Genomic DNA, 19,293 nt, shown 5'->3' with positions numbered 1-19,293 from the left:
GTGCAGGCAAGAGGATGAGAGTTCAGAAACCCAGTACCCATGTGATGGCTGGGAATGCTAACGTACAACCCTGCAGCCCAAGCACTGAGGTGGGCAGACAGGATTTCTGGAGCTTGCCCATCGCCAGGTTAGCCAAAAACTGTGAGCTCCAAGCTCATTAAGAGACCCTGCCTCAAAGGAACATGGTGGAGACTAATAGAGGAAAACAGCCAGTCTTCCTCTGACCTCGGTACCCACACAGAAGCACATCTACACACACACACACACACACACACACACACACACACACACACACACACACCTCCCTCCCATCCACATGCACACATCCAGAAAAATGACAAAGAGAAGAGGTCGATTACATTAAAAATAAAAGATTTCTGAGAAGAATGTGTGGGCTGGAGGATGGGAGAGTGCTGGGAAATGCCGTCTGCAGGACTTGACAGGGCTGTTCCGCTCATGAACTCACTGCGGCCATGCTTTGTCACAAAATGGCAGGCCAACAGGATCTGTGAACGTGGACAGCATTTGGACTGAGTGGGTGAAAACGAAGAAGGAGGCAGGAAGGTGGAGAAGGAACACGGAAAGCGCGTCTGGAGTAGTGGGAGGGGGGAGCTGGGAGTAGAGTCAAGATGGTGTATACACGCATGCAGTTGTCAAAGAAATAAAAGCCACTTGAAAAATCTGAGTACCATAGAAAAGTGAGAAAACAAAACACTGGGAGAAGTGACAACATTTGTAATATAATTAATAGGTACTTAAATAGCATCCGGAATGTACGAAAACATGCTATAAGCAAATAACAAAAACATGGAACCAGTACAAAGTGAGTGAAAGGGATGAAGAAGCCATTCACACGGAGGAGGGAGGAGGGTGGGGCAGGGGTGAGGGGAGGCAGGGTTGGGAGTGGGAGTTGGGGGTGGGTATGACACACAGAATAATGGGCCTGTGATTCGATGATTAGCTGAGATAATGATTAAAACATGTCGCAAATAATAATGGGCCATTTCTTAGTTACTGGTTTGTTGCCGTGAAGAGACGTTCTGACCAAGGAAACTCTTACAAAAGAAAGTATTTTATTGCGGGCTTGTTTACAGTTTTAGCCCATGATCATCATGGCAGGAAGCAGACAGGCATGGCCCAGGAACAGTTTCTGAGAGCTTTACATCCTGATCTACAGGCAGTAGGTGGAGAGAAAGAGAGACAGAGAGACACACACAGAGAGACAGAGGTTAGGGAGAGACTGGGCCCTGACATGAGCTTTTGAAACCTTAAAGATCACTCCCAGTAATATACCTCCAACAAGGCCACGCCTCCTAATCCTTCCCAGACAGTTCTAAGCATTTAAATATGAGCCTACGGGACCATTCTCATTCAAACCACCACAGGTCATTGCTGTCAACGAGAGTACGGGAGCCTGGAGTTTTCTACACTGTGGACAAGCATGTTGAGCAGTGTTACTTATATGGGAAGGTAACTTGGCAATTTCAAGTAAGATTTAAAAGGTGGCACACATGACTAATTCTCCCTGATTCATTCCCCCAGGAAATAGCTCGCTTGTGGGCATGAGGAAACCTAAGTAGTAGAATAAAGCAGAGTCGTGTTGTGCTTTGTGGGTCCCCTCCTACTTTTTCCTTCTGTAATAGTGAAACTTGAGAACCTTTTATCTTGTTAGCTTATATTTCCTGAAGCAAAGATCAAAACCGTGTCTTTTTTTTTTTTAAAGATTTATTTATTTTACGAGTAAGAGTACACTGTAGCTGTCTTCAGACACACCAGAAGAGAGCATCAGATCCCATTACAGATGGTTGTGAGCCACCATGTGGTTGCTGGGAATTGAACTCAGGACCTCTGGTCTCTCATTGGATGGAAGGTCACCAATTAAGTCAGACTGGCCAGTACCAGGAAGCCTTCTGTCTCTGCCTCCCTATCATCAATATTAAAAACACAGGGCTACTGAGCCTAGGGGTTTTGGGTTGTTGTTGTTGTTTTGGTTTGTTTGACTGTGTATGTTGGGCACCCACATTTAGTTCTCGGTATTTGCATAGCAAGCACTCCTCTGTCTGAACCATGTCCCCAGCTCCCCATATTTTATGTTCCGTCTTGATATCTCAGAGCATTGGTTCTGCTCTGTCACGAGGCACGTGTCGCTGTACACGGTTTTGTAAAGTGGATGCTGGTGTTTCAACCTAGGTCCTTGTGTTTGCAAGGCCAATACTTTACTGACAGTGTCCTTCTCCCCAAGTCCCAAACGCACAACGATTTTGTTGCTATGTAACATATGCAGAGTGAAAGCGCTACCAAGAGCTGACTGGCTGCACTCTTTGTGGTGTCGTTTCTGTATCATCGCCATGCAAGCTGGATTAGAGAACACTGAGCCGCGGCTCCTCAGGAAATGTAGGGTTGGCCTGCCACAGGCCCATGTCACCAACCGGATAATATATGATCTTGTCTCATGTGTATCTTTGGTTTACTACATTTTGTTTAATAAAGTTTTTATTCAGTTTAACTTTGTATAATTCTTACCTGAATGAGGTTTAACCAGCACACATTTTTTTTGTAAAATATACCACATTCCTGTAGTTAAGACATGTGTAGTTCCATGCTCGGGGTCTGTTTTAAACAGAGAATTCTTTATCCAAAAAAGGGGGGTCAAAAACAACCCCACCAAACATAGCAGTAAGCATACTGTAAAACAGACATATGTTTATACAATGGAGGTAAAATCCTCTGTCTGACCTTTCTGGGGGACTCTACATCTCCTTGAAGGGGGTTGCAAGGTGCTGTCAACCTTTTGATTAGTGTGACTGTTTCCAGAAGTCATCCGCCCAGGGCTGTGTAAGGACGAACAGAGCTACATGAGCAGGACCCAGACCCTGTATCCTGTAAGCTCTGGGACTACATGCCACCCAGCGTGGCGGCAGAGGCCTTGTGAACAGAGGGGGAGGGTGGACTTTTATGTCTTGTGATAAAATTTATACAGCATGAGATTCATTATTTTCAAGATTGCAATTATAACGCACGGGACAGATTGTCCTCTGATCTCCAAATGCATTCTGTGGCACATATGTGCATTAACAAATAAAATATAATTTAAAAAATATATAAAAACTTTTTCCCTAAGGAGAGGGTTTTCATCCTAAAGTACATTGTGATGCCCTCAAAGACAAAATATTTAGTGCAGGTAAACATTAAGAGTACCCCTGACCATCCCCAGTGGTCTCCCTAAAACTGACCTGCCAGCCTCTTCCGGGTCCTCACTACCGTCTGCTGGAGGTGAACCTTCAGTGGCTGCAGGGGAAAGTATTCAAATGATCTCAACAATGGCAGGCAAAGTGCAGAATGCTGAGTCACTGTCCAACACAAAGCCCTTTCTTCAGGATGCTTTCCACTGTCTCTGAGGTGTGAATTGCAAAGCTTAACCACCCCAGTCTACAGAGGTGGGTAAAATGATTTCTCCTGAGAAGGAACGAGGCTGAAACGGGGGTGTGTCAAACTGGGATAGATTTCTAGAGGGATCTATTCACTCTGCACTCTGGTATTTGACTGTGTCATTGTAGGTGCCAGTTAAAAACACTCCAGAGAGAACAGCTAGCTACCAGGTAAGATTTTCGAGATGTTAAATTTTTACTTTCCTGTTTGCTCCTTTACATAGAGATATTAGGACAGGAAAAGAGTGTTAGCCATTTCCCCCCCAGGTTAACCCTTTGTACATTCAAAGTGATTTAAATCATCCATTTCTTCCATATCGATATCTGTGGCCCTTCACCAAGTAGTAAACCATGCCATATTTTCTCATATCCGGGTTTCTCTGATTCCAGTTCCTTCTATGTTGGGTGTTAGTCTTTCTGTCCAGCTTCCTGTCAGTTCCTCTCTCTGGTTCTAAGACCGCTTTGCAAAGCATACTCCCAAATTTACCAGCCGGCGAGCACGTTTCTAACTAGCTTGTTATTCTAGGGACTTTTAATGAATGGGAAAAGTCAGTGTTAATTTCTTTTCATGTTGTGCCAATGAGCTGCAGCCTGCGAACAAGTTGGAACTGTCTGTGTCACACTGAAGTCCCTTCAATTACCTGCAATAGGACAGCTGGTCCTTGTATGTGAAGGGTAGAGTAGGAAGGAACATAATTGCTCTCTAGCTGTGAGCGTGAAGTTCCACGGGAACACCCCTCTGCACACGGCCCCCTGGGGTCTGACATTATGGAGACAGATCATTGGCTATAGTGATGAGAACAGGATTTTATGGGAAAACCCCCACAGCTACAGACCAGTGCTCGGCCTTTTTCAGACACCCTGTGTGCTGTAGCCAAGGAACCCAGCAGGCAGAGCAGGGGTGCAGATGTCTTTGTCATCCTGCAGTGCAAAGGACTTGAGGACACTGAAGCCATCATTGTCTTTGCTGACTTAGTATCCTAGGGAGAAGGGCTGCCTAGGTTCCTAGTATGCTTTGAAAAGGACATGTCAGATTCTCAACTATTTCCCCTTATTTCCTCCCTCCTCCCTTCTCCTCCCTCCCCCCTCCCTCCCCCCTCCCTCCCTCCCTTCCTCTCTCCCTTCCTCTCTTCCTTAAGTAGTCTATGTTGGCCTCAAATTCACTATGTAATCAAATATAACCTTGAAGTTCTGGTCCTCCAGCCTCTATCTCCTCAGTGCTGAGATTACAGCATGCACCACCATGTCCAGTCAGGTTTTTTTTGGACTAGGGAACCCAACCCAGGGCTTTGAGCATATTAGGCAAGCTCTCCCCCTAGCCTGGACAGCCTCTCTATGACACATGTCACCTGCAAAATAGTTACACATAAAAAGGATTTAAACGAGATTTAATGAAATAAGTATTTTTTTTCCTTCCAATTTCCTGGATTTAATTTTTCTGTCTGATAACAGTCTCAGAAGAGGGGCTGCTGTGGAGAGCTGGCATCCAAAGCAAATTAGCCATTATCTTCGTCAGAGCAACTGTGACCTTCTGGAGGCATCCCTGGAAAGGGGGCCGGAGCAGGAGGGATGGTGGGCCCTCTCCTGCTATCTCAGTCATTCCCTGCAGCTGCTGCAGTTCTGTCCCGGATGCTGGAGTCTAGAGACTCTGGAAAGGTAACTGAGAGGGCTCTGTCTCTGCAGCCATGGGGAAGTTGTCATCCGTCACAGGGTGAAACTTTCCACCATGGTGTGGCTGCTTTGAGATCACTCACATTTCTATAGATATCCGTTTACCCTGGGTCTACAAGAAAGCATAATAAAACCATTGGCTTCCCAACTCCAACTTCGCTCTGTCACTGGTGCCCTGTCTGAGGGGGGCAGGTTTTTTGTTACCCACCCTCCACAATGAGTTCATGCAACAGGGTGACGCACTGGCTCATAGTCAGTTGTCATTCGTAGTCTGGGTCACAAATTCTGCTGTGGCTGCAGCGAGTCACCTAGGCCTGGGCGGGTCTGCAGATCTGAGCACGATTCTTTCCCTTCCCATCTGCTTGTCTGCAACTGTAGTAAAACTAAATCTGAAGCCCTCTGTCTTGCTCATTGCCATCTTGGTGTCCTTCAGAAGCAGGACCTGGGGCAGAGTCAAGTACAAATAGTTTATCTGCGAGGCGAGCCCAGAAAACCCTGAGAGGGAGGGAGAAGGGAGTTAGACAGAAAAGAATCATTAGCAACTGGAGCTGCCGCCCACTAGGGAATGCTGGGAAACAGGGTATTATAGGAATCTTAGCATTATCCAACCTGAGGGGTGAGGAGGATAAGAGACAAATAGATTCTTGGGACATAATCAATAACTTATTACCTTCTGAAAGTAAAAGTAAAATCCCATCTTGTCCACAGTGTACAGGATGTGCTGCTGCCCACCACTCCGTATGCCTGCCTTTGTCCTCCTATCTCAGGGTCAGACTCTCTAGTGTGGGCACTTGATCATCCCTGTCTTACATGGGAAATAACACTTTTCTGCATATGCATGTGTGTGGGCACACTTGTGTGGGCCGAGTGTATATTGAGCATATGTATGTCTGTATGAGTGGGCACACCTGGGGGGGAGCATGTATACTGAAGATATGTATGTGTGGAGGGACACTTGTGTGAGGGAGCATGTATAATGAGCATATGTATATGTATCAGTGGGGGACACACTTGTGTGGGGTACACATATAACACATATATGTTGACGATATGTATGTGGGGGGGCACACTTGTGTGGGAGAGCATGTACGTTGATCATATATGTATGTGTGTCTGTGGGGGTACACTGTATGGAGTATACATATATCGAGGGTATATGTGTATGTCTGTATATGTGGGCACACTTGTGTGGGGTACATGCATATTGAGGATATGTGTGTCTCTGTGTGGGGTACACTTGTATGGGGGAGCACATATGTTGAGCATGTGTATGTGTGTCTGTGGGGGGCACACTTGTGTGGGGGTGCACACATATTGAGGATGTTTATGTGTGTCTCTGTGTGTGGGCACACTTGTATGGGGCGCATGTATATTGGGTTTGAAGCAGATGTCTACTTCAGAAACCCTTCACTCTATCTTCAGAGAAAGCGAGGCTAATGACAGTATTTACTCCTAAAGAAAGGCTAGGGTGAGAATATTCATAACAATCAAAACAAAGGCCTGCAGGAAAACAACCGGAGGGTGAGGAATAAGCCGTGTGCACTCGGCATGAAGGTCAGCAGTGGGTGCTTCCCAGCATGCACAAGGCCCTGGCTTCCATCCCCACAGCACTGGGATAAATTTTAAAAAGCAAACTGGGAACTAGCTATACAATAGAAAGAAGCAGAGATAAACTAGGGGGCTTGGCAGTGGATGTCTGTAATACCACCCTGGGGGTTGGGGGCAGTAGAATCAGGAGTTAAAGGCCATCTTTGGTAGAGGGTAGCCTGAGCCACATGAGCTTCTGACTCAAAAGGGGGGGAAAATATAGTAGATGTAATGGACTCATTGTGTATGCGTTCATGTATGCGGAGTCCTAGGAGAGGAAAGCTGAGCTGCAACTGATCAAATTTAGACCAGGCTAACTGTTTATTTTGTGAGGTGGACAATAACTGGGAAGAGAAAGAAACTTAAGATTTACAAAAATGTTTTGTATCTGGGTTGGGGTAGTTGCATGGATTACACAGGTATTAAGACTCACCTAATTGGCTAGCTGTGGTGGTGCACACCTTTAATCCCAGTACCTAGGAAATACAGACAAGTGGAGCTAAGAGAGTTCTGGGCTAGCCTGGTCTATATAGGGACTAGTAGTCATTTACAAGACAGGCACATGGTAAATTCCCCATCTCAAAAACAAAACCAACACAAAATACAAACTTACCTAAACATCAGAGACCTTCGCCTTTTGTTGCATACTTAATAAACATTTCACTTGTATCTTTTTTTTAAGTTTGGCTAATAAAAAGATGCAATGGTTTGCTCCGTGTTCCGATCCACCACACCTCCTCCCCCCACGAGTGCAAGCCCTAGGAAACCTGGCTGAGTTTTACTCTCCACCATATCTCAAGCCCCGTCCACAGTGCTGGGTCCCAGGGTGTCCCAGTGACTCTCAGTAGTTTGTACACGCTTCCAGGCACTGGGCTGTGGCTTTACCATCCATCCCCACTGCAGGCGTGACCTGCTCTTGGCAGATGTGGGTGGCCCAGAAGCTGGATGCAGGTGTATTGTCTAGGAAGGGAATTTGCAGGTGGGAACTCAGCAGGACTCCGGGTGTCCTTGGGCACTGACAGGGTCCCGACTGTGAGCACCATCTGTCCCTGTGAAGGGTGTCTGACAGCAGCTGCAGCTCTGGACCTGGGAGGTGAGCGCCCCTGAGACCCAGTGTCAGGCTTCTGATCCCACCCTCCCTTCCTGTAGCCAACCCATGAGAAGTCACTTTAACCAGGGACAGAAAAGATCAACACACACACCACTTCACAATTTACCAACTGTTTCCTCCCATAAGCTCTCATTTCATCTCGTCATGGTCCTGAAAGGTACTTGTTTAATGGCCCTATTTTACAGAGAGGTTGGGTGATTTCCCCCAAGGTCACACAGCTGGCAAGCCATAGACCTGGGATTTGAACCAAGTTTTTAACTATTTACTAGCACGTTAAGCGCAGTATTGCTGTGTCATTTAAGGACCTGCAGAAGCAGTTTCCGAAGCCCAATCCTTTCTGTAAGCTTTACCGGATGAACAAAACGGAACATAACAAATCCCCCTTGCCTTTAACTCAATTTATCTTATTTGCCTGAGAGATTTATCTGCCTGGACCAACACTACAGTAGTTTCAGTTGCTCATGCAAATTTCCACGCTCTTCACCCGCCTGCCAAGTACAATCCACACTCCCTCATGGTTGTTGTGTGCTCTTTTGCCCCAACTCCCCTCTTCTTTAAAACGGACCCTTACTTCCCAGCAGCTATGCTGCCACCTCGGTACCTCTCTGGTCCTCAAGCCCCGGCACACGCCACACCATAAGATGCCAATTCCCTCATCTGATCTCGGAGATGACACAACGTTACCTGTCAGTTATGCATATCAAGCTCCTGACTCCTCCCAGTCCTGTAAATACTAAATTCTTTGAGAGTGGGGCTGACACATTGAGCTATCATAGAACCCATAGTTTCTTCCACAGCTCTGCTGTCCACTGGGCAAGTAACCGTAGACAAAGGAGTGTGTCTGCACCTTGCCTCGTCTTCCTTTTTAGAGCCTAAGGTCCCAGAGGCCAAACGTACACCTGAAAATAACATGCGACCATCTCTGTATGCTGTTGCTGGCTAGCAAAGGTTTATTTGTTTTTTTTTTTAATTTTCAAAACTTATTTACTTTATGTATGAGTGTTCTGCTGCATGTACACCTGCATGCCAGGAGAGGGCATCAGATCTCTTTATAGACGGTGGTGAGCCACCATGTGGGTGCTGGGAATTGAACTCAGGACCTGTGGAAGGGCAGCTATAGTGACCTTAACCACTGAGCCATCTCTCCAGGCCCAACTAGCATAGGTTTTTGTTGTTGTTGTTGTTTGTTTGTTTGTTTGCACACTGCAGATAGTTGATGCTTTGTCGTGTACAAGTTACCACTTTACCCACCATTCTCTAAACGTTAACTGTATCGTTTATAAACTGTTTGCATTGGTCCAGGTTTGGTGGCACTTGGTTACAATCCCAGCACTCGGGAGGCTGAGGCAGACTCACCTCAGCCTAGGCTAAAAAGGGAGGTCTTGTCTCAAGACATAAAACAAAACAAAACAAAACAAACAAACAAAAACAACAATAACAACAACAAAAACTCCTCATTTTTCTTTTTCTTTTTACCTTAAGTGTTTGGTTAACAGCCCGTCCTCTGTGTGCATTGTTCTGACTTGATATAGATTGTATAAATACCAGGTTCTTTGTAAGTGGGGAAGACACGAAGAGACTGTGGGGTTCACAGCCCTATTTTGGCTCTGCTATTTGCTGGCTGTGTCCATTGATAAATCACGTCTGCTCTCTGGAACTTTCTGGAATGTATTATGCCACCACCAGTTCTCGGGTGTGTGTTTCTTTAATTTGCCACAAGGTTGTTAAGAGGATAAATGAAATTACAGATGTGGAAATGTTTTGTTGGTTATAAATCACCCAGAAGCATCATTTGCTTGCTGCTTGATGGGGTGCACACCTTTTGCTGCCTGGCCACCCCCCTACCCATCTGTGCCTCCCTTCTGTTGAAGAAAGGAAGGAATATGCCCAGGGTACAGGTTAATGAGAAAGTAGTCGCGTTTCCAGACTGGTCCTTTAAATTGCACTGGATTTTAGTAGGATATGAAGAGATGCCATCACCTGCGAGACCGAGGACAGACACCCTAGGGAGGCAGTCTAGTCCCAGGGTTCAGTGGCTATGAGGAAGATGGCCGGTTTGGGTAATCTCTTAAGGCTCAGGCTGATGAACACTTGCGTGAGCTGCCTTGAGGGAAGGTGAAGGTTCCCAATCTTCCAAATTGTAGGCATAATAGCCTTACTTCCAGGCAGAATGGAGACAATCTCTCTTGGATGCCCAACATCAAAAACAAACGAACAAACAAACAAATACCGAAAATCAATTAATCAATCAAACAGACAAACAAAAAACACCAAAAAACAAACCCCCCCAAACAAAACCAAAAACAAGCGAAGAAGACCACACCTCCGGTAGTGGCATCCTCTGCTTCCGTTTTGGAGAAGCGTGAGCTTTGAACACCTCGCTTCCTGATTGGATAGCCGATTGTCGTCAGGTGTCACGTGGAGGCAGGCTTTCCAGGACCTTAGACAGGCATGGCTGAGGCTGGAAATGTGGCCTCTGGCCTCGGGCTTCCAGGGGAAGTCTCCCAGTGGCCTCTGAGGCGCTATGGTCGCTTCATGCTCTTGGACAATGGGGAGTCCCCTGGGCCTAGCTCGGCAGCTGCTGCAGCGCCCTCGCCCACATGGAAGGTGAGACCCGAAGGGCAGAAAGGACCACCAGCCGCCAGATCCCCAGGGAAGGAGGGTGGAACCCTGTTCAGCAGCCACAGTGCTCGACCCTCACTCCTCTGCGAGGACTGGACGGAATGACTTCTAACACAGGAAACTTGTATCTGAGTAGGAATAGGAGGTATTAGGTTGTAACTCATTTCATTTTCAAAATAATTGTGCAAGGGTAAGATAAACATTCCTATATCCAACAGGTATTGATTGGACGTGGGCTGCATGCTAGACACAGTTCAGTATGCCAGAGATGATTTAGCATGGAGCGAGGTCCAAATGGTCCATGAATGGTTTTGTTTGCTTTATTATGGCACTGGGGCTCTAAGTGCCCTATCCCTGAGCTGTGTCCTCAACCCACTGATCCTAGTTTCCTGAGGGCATAGCATGTGCCCAGATAACTATGTAAATTGTAGCACTGATATTAAGTCATTCATAGCTATGTTGTCATACTCTTTGGTAGTCAAACACCTACACCAGACGAAAGTTGAATTCTACCTGGTTTTATTTTGGTACTTGGGATTGACCAACATCTCTTTGTGTACTAAGCATGTGTTTTACCACTGAGCAACACTGCCAGCCTCTCTAGCTTTGATGCTGAATTTCCATGTTCTTGGCTAAGCTATTTAGCTTTTCTGAAACTTATTTATCGTAAAAATAGAAATACTATCTTCATTTTTTTTTAAATAAGTGTGGGAGAGATGAAACAGGAGTTAAAATAATGATCTTACTTCATAGGACATGTGTGCCTGTCCACCGTGTTTTTATGTGTTCTTGGATAGCTGTGGGTAAAATAGAATAGAGAAGTGAAGGTGTTACATGTGAAAGGCTCCACGCCTGAGCAAACCTTAGCAGGTCTAATAGAGAGAGAAGCCAAAAGGTTGGTGCTTAGGCAACCCAGGGAGTGATGGTAAGTGGTGAGGATGTCTGGACAGGAAGACAGGTATCTTGCGAATATTATTTTAGAAGCCCACAGGGAAAGCCCCGGGAAGGGTTTTAATCATTCTCTTCTTTGACAAATTACTCTGTCTTTGTTGATGGAATTAGAGGACAGTATCGGTGTGTTCAGGAAGACAAAAGATAATGGCACCTTGGGCCTGAGAGAGGTGACACCCACCGGAGATGGGGAAATGGGACATATAATGTGGAGGATAGAATTAAAAGGGCTTGGTGATTGATGGAATGTGAGAGGTGAGGGTAAAGCCATTCGGTGTCTGGCAGAAGCAGCTGTAGGGAAATGGGACGCACTGGAGGAAAAGCAGATCGGAGACGTCAGACAGGCACAACATTCATGAGGAGATGTCGGTCGTACTCAGCTGAGTGCACTGTTCCAGATTCAGCCGACCTGGGCTGGAGGTGCGAAAGCGTGAGTCAGCATCAGGGAGGTGATGCAGTCATGAGGTTAGTGGAGATTCCAGGACCTAGTCCCAAGGTAGTGCAGCAACTGTGTTCAGAACAGAAGTGTCAGAACCTGGCAGATTGACAAGGGCCAGAGAATTGCAAAGTACCTAGGAGAATGAAGGTTTATTAGGGCTGGAGAGAGTTCTCTCAAGAGGGAGAGGGAATGCTTGCCCGGAGTCTGTCAAGTGGTACTGTCAAGTGTAGGAAAATAATGACGGTGACCATTGTACTTAGCTGTGTGAAGGTTATCCGTGGTCATCAGGGAGAGGGGTTTGAGTGAGGGAACGGTGTAGAAGCCCGACAGATGTGGGTTGAAAGGTGACTGAGGTGACTATGTAGAGCCAGGTGCACGGTTGTGAGAGCCTTGGCTGAGAATGGGAATCGAAATAGAGCATTGTGAATTATTCATGACATTCTGGAATATTAGAGGAAAGGGTGCCTTAAAACTTGAAATCAATATATTTAGGCCCATTTAAAAAAAATCATTAAATACTTTGTTGTGCTCTTGTGGAACTCTGAATCCTAAATAAGATATAGGGTAAAAATGCAAAGTGAAGTGGGGAGGAGTTAAATGCCGGCGTGACGGATCTATAATTGGATCTTATAGAAAGCCAGGGATGTTAAAGGACATATTTAACTTCCAGGCTGCTCCGGGAGGCTCCTTGATAATTTCTCCTAACAGCTCTTTAATCCTTTCAACCCTTTTCTCTGTGTTGGGCGCACTGACTCAGACTCAGCCAGGTAATTCTTAGGCTACAACCCAGAGCATGGGCATTTTGGCCATTTTAAGAAGTCAACTATTATAACAGTTCTTACCTTCTCTTTGCAAAGCTCTTCATCACTGCTTATAAGGAACAGCCCTTTTCAGCGGCTTTCAAATGTCTGACATAACACCACGGCCACAGTGGCAAGAGATGCGGCTGGCGTCCGCACAGCTTTTGAAAACTGGACATTTGTACCTTGCTTTGAATCTCTGCCCAGCCACCCTGCCTGCTGTGATCAGATTCAACCTAGGTCTGTCATGTTTTTCTTTTAAATGAAAGAGAAATGAGATTTGTTCTGTTTCAGAGGCTCGGTGGCTGTTGTCTAATAGTAATAACAACACCGTATTCTCCAAGTCCCATGGAAATTTCTTTTAAAAAACACTTGGCACCTACAATAAAACTATGTGTTAGGTGAATTTATTATTCATTCTGTCATTCTGGTAGGGTTTATTTTTTTCCTCATATGGAATGTTTCAAATTCAACTGTGGATAAACGCATTTTGATTGCTTTTACCCACCCCCCCTCCAAATTATGGAGAGACTCTGTTCTCTTGGTTCCATATGTGTAGGTATTTTGCCCCAGAGAAGATGCTGGTCACAGTGGCCACGTACTGACCGAACTGCCTTACCTAAGAGAAAGATAACTAGTACAAAACTTCTCAGACTGGAAGTTCCAGCTGAGAGGTAAGGTCAAGTTAAGGTCAACAGAGCTCCAAAGTGCTGATTCTCTTTACTCTCTGAATTGTTATTCCGTGCCATACAATTTGGAAGCAAATAAACTTTTTGTAACAGCGGGAAAAAACAAAAACAAACAAACAGAAACACCAAAATAAAACCCCAAACTCACCGCAGTTTACAGTTGCAGCACTCGGGCTTTGGTGTTCATAGTTGTCCTGTAGGGATTTTGTTAAAATGCAAATTCTTCCTCAGTCAGAACAGACTGCTGTGGGACATGGATTCTGTCATCATAGAAGGCTCCCAGGTGACACTGGTATTGGTTTAGGGACTGCACTTGGAGAGAAGGGCGCGTTGAGGGGTGACCTTGAATGAGGTGAGCAGCTCTGTAGTATAATTCATAAAAATGAATTTATAGAGTTGTGACTAAGCTAGATTCAAAATGAATATGCAAATTTCTGTTAGTGGGGTGAATATTTCAGCCATCTGCCGTCCTCTAAGTGGATGAGCAGATGAAATACACACTGGAACTTGATTTGAGCTCCTTCTATCTGTTGGCGCAACCTGTCTGACAGAAATTATCGCAATAAGAGATCGGTCCGCTTTCTGTCTCTGTATAATTCAGTCTGTTCGTTTGAGAATTTTGAAAGGTGATGTTAATTGCAGGTTGCTTTTAAATTAAAGTTTTACCATGTTTTTCAGCTTTTAAATATTTCTCAGACATACCTTAATTGACTGAACCCGAAACCTTTTTAAATTCGTAGGAGGACCTTAAAATAATTGCTGTACTTAGAAATTGAGAAATGGAATGTGAAATTTGTACTTGAGATGAACTTTGAATGTGGGCTCAATGTAGAGAATGCCTTAGGCCCCTTTTCTTTCGGATTTCTCTGCATTCCCCCCCATATGATAAATCCTTAGTGATGTTTGGCTGAGTTTTGGCGAAATGGCAACTTTTTTTTCCTTTTTTTGTTACAGGGTCTCACTGTGTAACTCTAACTGGCCTGGGACTTGGTGTATAGACCAGACTGGCCTTGAACTCACAGAGTTCTGCCTGCTTCTCTCACAAGCGGGAGATCAAAGGCTTACACGTAACATTTTGCCTGGCTCTATTTAGTGGAGTTCTCTCAGCAGCCTTATGCAGGAAATAGTGCATCCATTTTACGGATGAATCAGCTGAGCCTGAGAGATGTGGCTTTTCTAAGAATTCCGAGAGCACTGTGGAGTAATTTGGACTCTAGTTCTCTGGTCTCTGGAGCTTGTGCTTTAATTACGGTGCTGTTCGCCTTAGAAATGTTAGTATTTCCACAGTTTTCAAATTAGCATACAAGATGAGAACGATTAAGATGATTTGTTCATGTCTTAAGGACAATTTAATTTTCAGTAAAATTTCAAGAAAATTGTTTTAGAGAAATAGCAAAATAGCAGTTCCCCTTTGTATGCTGGATAATTTCTTAGTAGATCTTTATTGTTGTGAATTTTAACTTATTAGGTCCAGGAAATTCTCGCATTCCTATAAATATTCCAGACCCTCACCCCATTGCACCCCACCATCTTAGGGTTTCTATTGCTGTGAAGAGACACCGTGACCACAGCAACTCTTATAAAGGGAAACATTTAATTGGGCTGGCTTACAGTTCAACTCAAACACCAATTTTTTTTTTTTTTGGTTCTTTTTTTCGGAGCTGGGGACCGAACCCAGGGCCTTGCGCTTCCTAGGCAAGCACTCTACCACTGAGCCAAATCCCCAACCCCCAAACACCAATTTTTAAAGATTTATTTGTTATTTTATGTACATGTGTGTGTTTGTATGTATGCATGTGTACCATGTGAATGCAATGCCCATGGAGGCCACAGGGCATCAGATCCCCTGGAACTAGAGTTACAGATGGTTAAGAGATGCTGTGTGGGTGCTGGGAATCAAACCAGGGTCCTCTGCAAGACCAGCCAGTATTCTTACTTGCTGAGCCACCTCTCCAGTCCTCAAACAACAATTAATTTTTCAAATTAATTTAATTACATGTATGTGTGTCCGTATGTGGCTATGTGCATGTAAATGCAGGGGCCCATAGAGGCCAGATGTCAGAAGCATTGGCTCTCTTTGGGGCTAGCGTCATAGGCAGTTGTGAACGTCCGACGTGGGTGTTGGGAGCCAAACTTTCAGGCACTCGTAACTACTGAGCCATCTCTCTAGCCCCCTAAACAGCAACTTTCTTTTCTTCCTTGGATTTTTGACATAGGCTCTCTTTGTTTTGTTGCCATGATGAGATATAAGGACCAAGGCAACTTATGAAAGGAAGCATTTCACTGGGACTTTGCTTACAGTTTCAGAGGCTTAGCACACGATCGTCATGGTGGGAAACATGGTGGCAGGCAGGCAAACGTGGCACTGGAGCAGAAGCCGAGAGCTTACATCCGATCTATAAGGAAGAGGCAGAGAGAGCGTGCTACTGGGTCTGCGTGGGCTTTTGAAACCTCGATGCCCACCCCCAGCGGCGCACCTCCTGTAACAAGGCTACGCCTCCTTATCCTTCCTAAGCAGTCTACCCACTGGGGATCAAACATTCAAATAGGAGCCTATGGAGGCCATTCTCTCTCAGACCACCCCATGGCCTCTCTATGTAGTCCTTGTTGCTCTGGAACCTGCCATGTAGACCAGGCTGGCCTTGAACTCACAGAATTATACCTGCCCCCACCTTCCAGTCAAACAGCAATTTTTAAAAAAAAAAATCAAATATTCTAACACAATATAATCTAGAGGTCACCGATCTGCTACCTACAGCTTGAGGACTGACAGCCAAAAAGAAAATAAATAAATAAAATTAATTATTTCCCACTATTAAATTATGATATTTCTATAAGAACAGGAGACTGTATGTACAGTAAACAGTGCAATTCACAACATACAGTAGTCTCAAATCCTTGCCAGGGTGTTTCAAGCGGTAATCATTGGTGTGGGGTACAAGTACACACAGAAGGCAAAGTGTACATGTAATAAGGTGGCAATGAAGCCCCGTCATGCAACATGAGTACATGCTGCCAGAACCTCAGAGTCACTGTGTCGTTGGTGTTCAAAAACATTTACTGTTGGTAGATGTTTCACAACCTTCACATTCAGCTCTGGGACCGTGACCCACAGTTTAACAAGCTATGCTTAAGTTCATAAGGGGGTTAGTAGTGTCTCTTTTCTATAGTCGAAAAAATGAATTGTTCTTCTAAGGGATAAGGTTGAGACTTGATTCCACGTCTGCCTGACTCCGAAAATGTCCTTTGTAAAGTGGTAGCTGTTGGTGCTATTCACATACACCGTGATTTTACCTGGGCTATGTTAGGTGACTGTGACTGGTGTAGGGCAGTGAAATGTGGGCATAACTGACACGTGTCACGGGCAGAATCTTAAAGAGCCAGTGCGTGACTGGTCTTACTGTTTCCTTTGACGCACTTGTTGGTGCTGTAGTAATGGTCAAGCAGTGGGAGTGGAGTGGGAGAACAAAGCGGACAGGTGGCAGTGAGTGAGAAATGCACCTTGGTGTTTTAGAGGGGTGTCAGTGTCTGTAGTGTGTGCCAGCCCAAACTGGCTGACACAGAAGTGTTTCACACTTGTGGTGTTACCTAATTGAATCTTACATTTCATTATACCTTGCCTTGAATTTTGAAGAAGAACCTTGTAAGTGATGTTCCAATTTCTTTTCCTTATGACAGAACCATTACTTGTTTCTAAAACTCTAATTTATAAATACATATTTCTACCCTGAGGTCAGACTCTGTTCTTTTTCTTCAGAAACAAAAGCTTAACTTTGTTCAGCAGTTTCCATGGAGTCCATGGTTTGTCTGAACAACATGATTTAAGGTGGAATGATTTAAGGTGGAATGATTTAAGGTGGAATGATTTAAGGTGGCATTTACATGCACAGATGCAGTGAAGAAGGGCATTGTAGCTTAGGGGTTAAGGAGTCTTAGGAAGTTAAAGTTTAGAATGAGGCCCACAAATGCTAAGATCTCATCAACCTCTAGGATTCTTTTTCCTACCCTCTGTGTGCAGACACTGTAAGGCTCTATTAGGGATGACTAAGGCTGCAATGCTTATTATGTCATCTCTGGCTGATTGTGTGGATCCCAGGGGTCCTTGTGGTTCCCAGTGACAGCTGAGACTTGCTCTAAAATCTTTAATGCCCACTTAGAAGTATACTTAGGATATTGGGACCATTAGGTGCTTCCCTGGCTTTGGGAATGAATGGCAGATATGAGAGGAGAATGTGAGAGTCACCGTCTTGGTCACCGTGTGTGCCCACCCGTAGGAAGCACCACTTTGTAGTCTAGTTGTTGGTGTTGGCATTTGACACATTTTTTGAAATAGATAATAGATGCTGGCCTCTAATTCCTGATCCTCCTGCCTCAGCTTCCCAAATGTGATTGCAGGCATGCGACCTGATCTTCTTGGTACGATTTATTAGTGTGTGCAGAGTTTCCTATATGTGTTTATGAATGTCAGTACGTTCCCGCGAGGGATTGAGGAGGACTCGCCATCTATGTACTGAGGCAGGACCTCTAGAATATGGAGCTTGCCAACCCTGCTCGTCTGGCTAACCAGCTTGCTTTGGTGATTCCTGTCTCCCGATCTGGTGCTCTGAGATTGTAGGTGTGTTACCACTTGTGCAGCAGACATTTAACGTCCTGGGCCACTGCTCTTTCGCTCTCATAATGGTTTTTATTCTAAGTAAATTTAAGTATAATCACAGGTAGAAAGGTAGTTTGGAGGCCAATGATAAGATCCCATCCTTAGGACGACGTAAAAGCTGTACCAGAAGAATTGTAGACGTGAGAAGCAAATACCACAAAGTAGCAGGACGCAGAATTGACATTGAGAAAGCCAGTAGTCTTTCTGTGCTCTACAACGAACTGCCGAGAATGAAATCAGGAGCACAATCTCATTCACAGTTGCCTCAAGAAATGGTGAAATTTCTAAATCTAGTTACGGAAGGCGAGAAACCTCTTTAGTAAAAACTATAAAAAGAAAGATTAAAAGACCGAAGATAGAGTGGCAGAATTGATATAGTAAAGACGCCATATTGTTGAAGGTGTAACCACCATCAAAGCACTGAAGTCATTCTTCACAGAACTTAAAAAATAAATAAATAAAATTCACTGTGGAAGCACAAAGACACTGGATAAAACCTTGAGCAGCAGGGCAACCGGTGCAGCTTCATTGGTCGGTTGTGCCCTCTTTCTGGGGACTGGTGATCGTATCTGGAGGCTGATGAAACTCAAGCTGACTCCGCTGGGACAAGCACAGAGTGATGTTCCCCTGCCAGGAGGGCGCTATGCCTAGTTTCCTCTTTATGTCGTTCTTGAGCTATGATACCTACATACACAAATTAGGGTTTGTAAAACTTTGACACAGTAATTTTATTGTTCTAATTTTAGTTTCGGGGCTGCCCTGCACCCCACCCCACCCTCCTAGTTGCCTTAAATAACCACGTGGTCCTATTGCATAGCAAAAGTGGGACCCATGCTTGATTATTCCTCTTAACTTGCCACTTTTAAAAAATGGGTTCCCTAGAATCCTCAAGTGCAGAATTGTTTTTGTGTTTAACCAGAAGCTTTGGAAGATCTTTCTGTGTGTCTAGAACTTAGGGTTTCACTGGGATGTGACCAGTCCTTGCTCTTTTGTTTTCTGCTAGCCCTTTGATGCCTGGAACTCGATTCCTTTCCGTCTACATCCAGTCTCATGTCTCTGGGTTATTCTGTTTCATGGGTCCTTCCCTTGCTTTTTCCCACACATCATCAACACTGCTCTCCTGACCCCGATTCTTAGTCCTGTATCTTACATCGTCACGCGTGATCTCTTCCTCAAGCTTTCTCCTTTTGACCATTAATTTGGCCTCATAGTGTACAATTGCCCATTGAATGTTTCTTTTCATAAACAGTTTTAGCTCCAAGACTCTATTTGGATGTTATTATTTAAGTAATAATTGTAATAATTATTTTTCCAGGCTGTCAGTCTCCTTGAACAGTTTTG

General features: G+C 44.8%; 1 protein-coding gene across 3 annotated transcripts in view; it reads left to right on the top strand.

The window, feature by feature from the left end:
* The first annotated feature begins 10,194 nt into the window (after positions 1 to 10,194).
* Rec114 (REC114 meiotic recombination protein) overlaps positions 10,195 to 19,293 on the top strand; it is a 92,007-nt gene continuing 82,908 nt past the window's right edge. For 2 of the 3 annotated variants that reach the window (XM_032909599.1, XM_032909597.1), the window contains exon 1: positions 10,233 to 10,455. In XM_032909599.1, the coding sequence (XP_032765490.1) occupies positions 10,249 to 10,455 (207 nt within the window). In that variant the 5' untranslated portion in view covers positions 10,233 to 10,248. Of the gene's footprint in view, positions 10,456 to 19,293 lie in introns of all 3 variants that reach the window. The other variant, XM_032909598.1, reaches the window with a different exon arrangement.

Source organism: Rattus rattus, chromosome 8 (genome assembly GCF_011064425.1).
Source record: "Rattus rattus isolate New Zealand chromosome 8, Rrattus_CSIRO_v1, whole genome shotgun sequence".
Lineage (NCBI taxonomy): Eukaryota > Metazoa > Chordata > Mammalia > Rodentia > Muridae > Rattus > Rattus rattus.
Note: the sequence above shows the minus strand (reverse complement) of the source record. Positions and strands in the feature narration are given on the sequence as shown.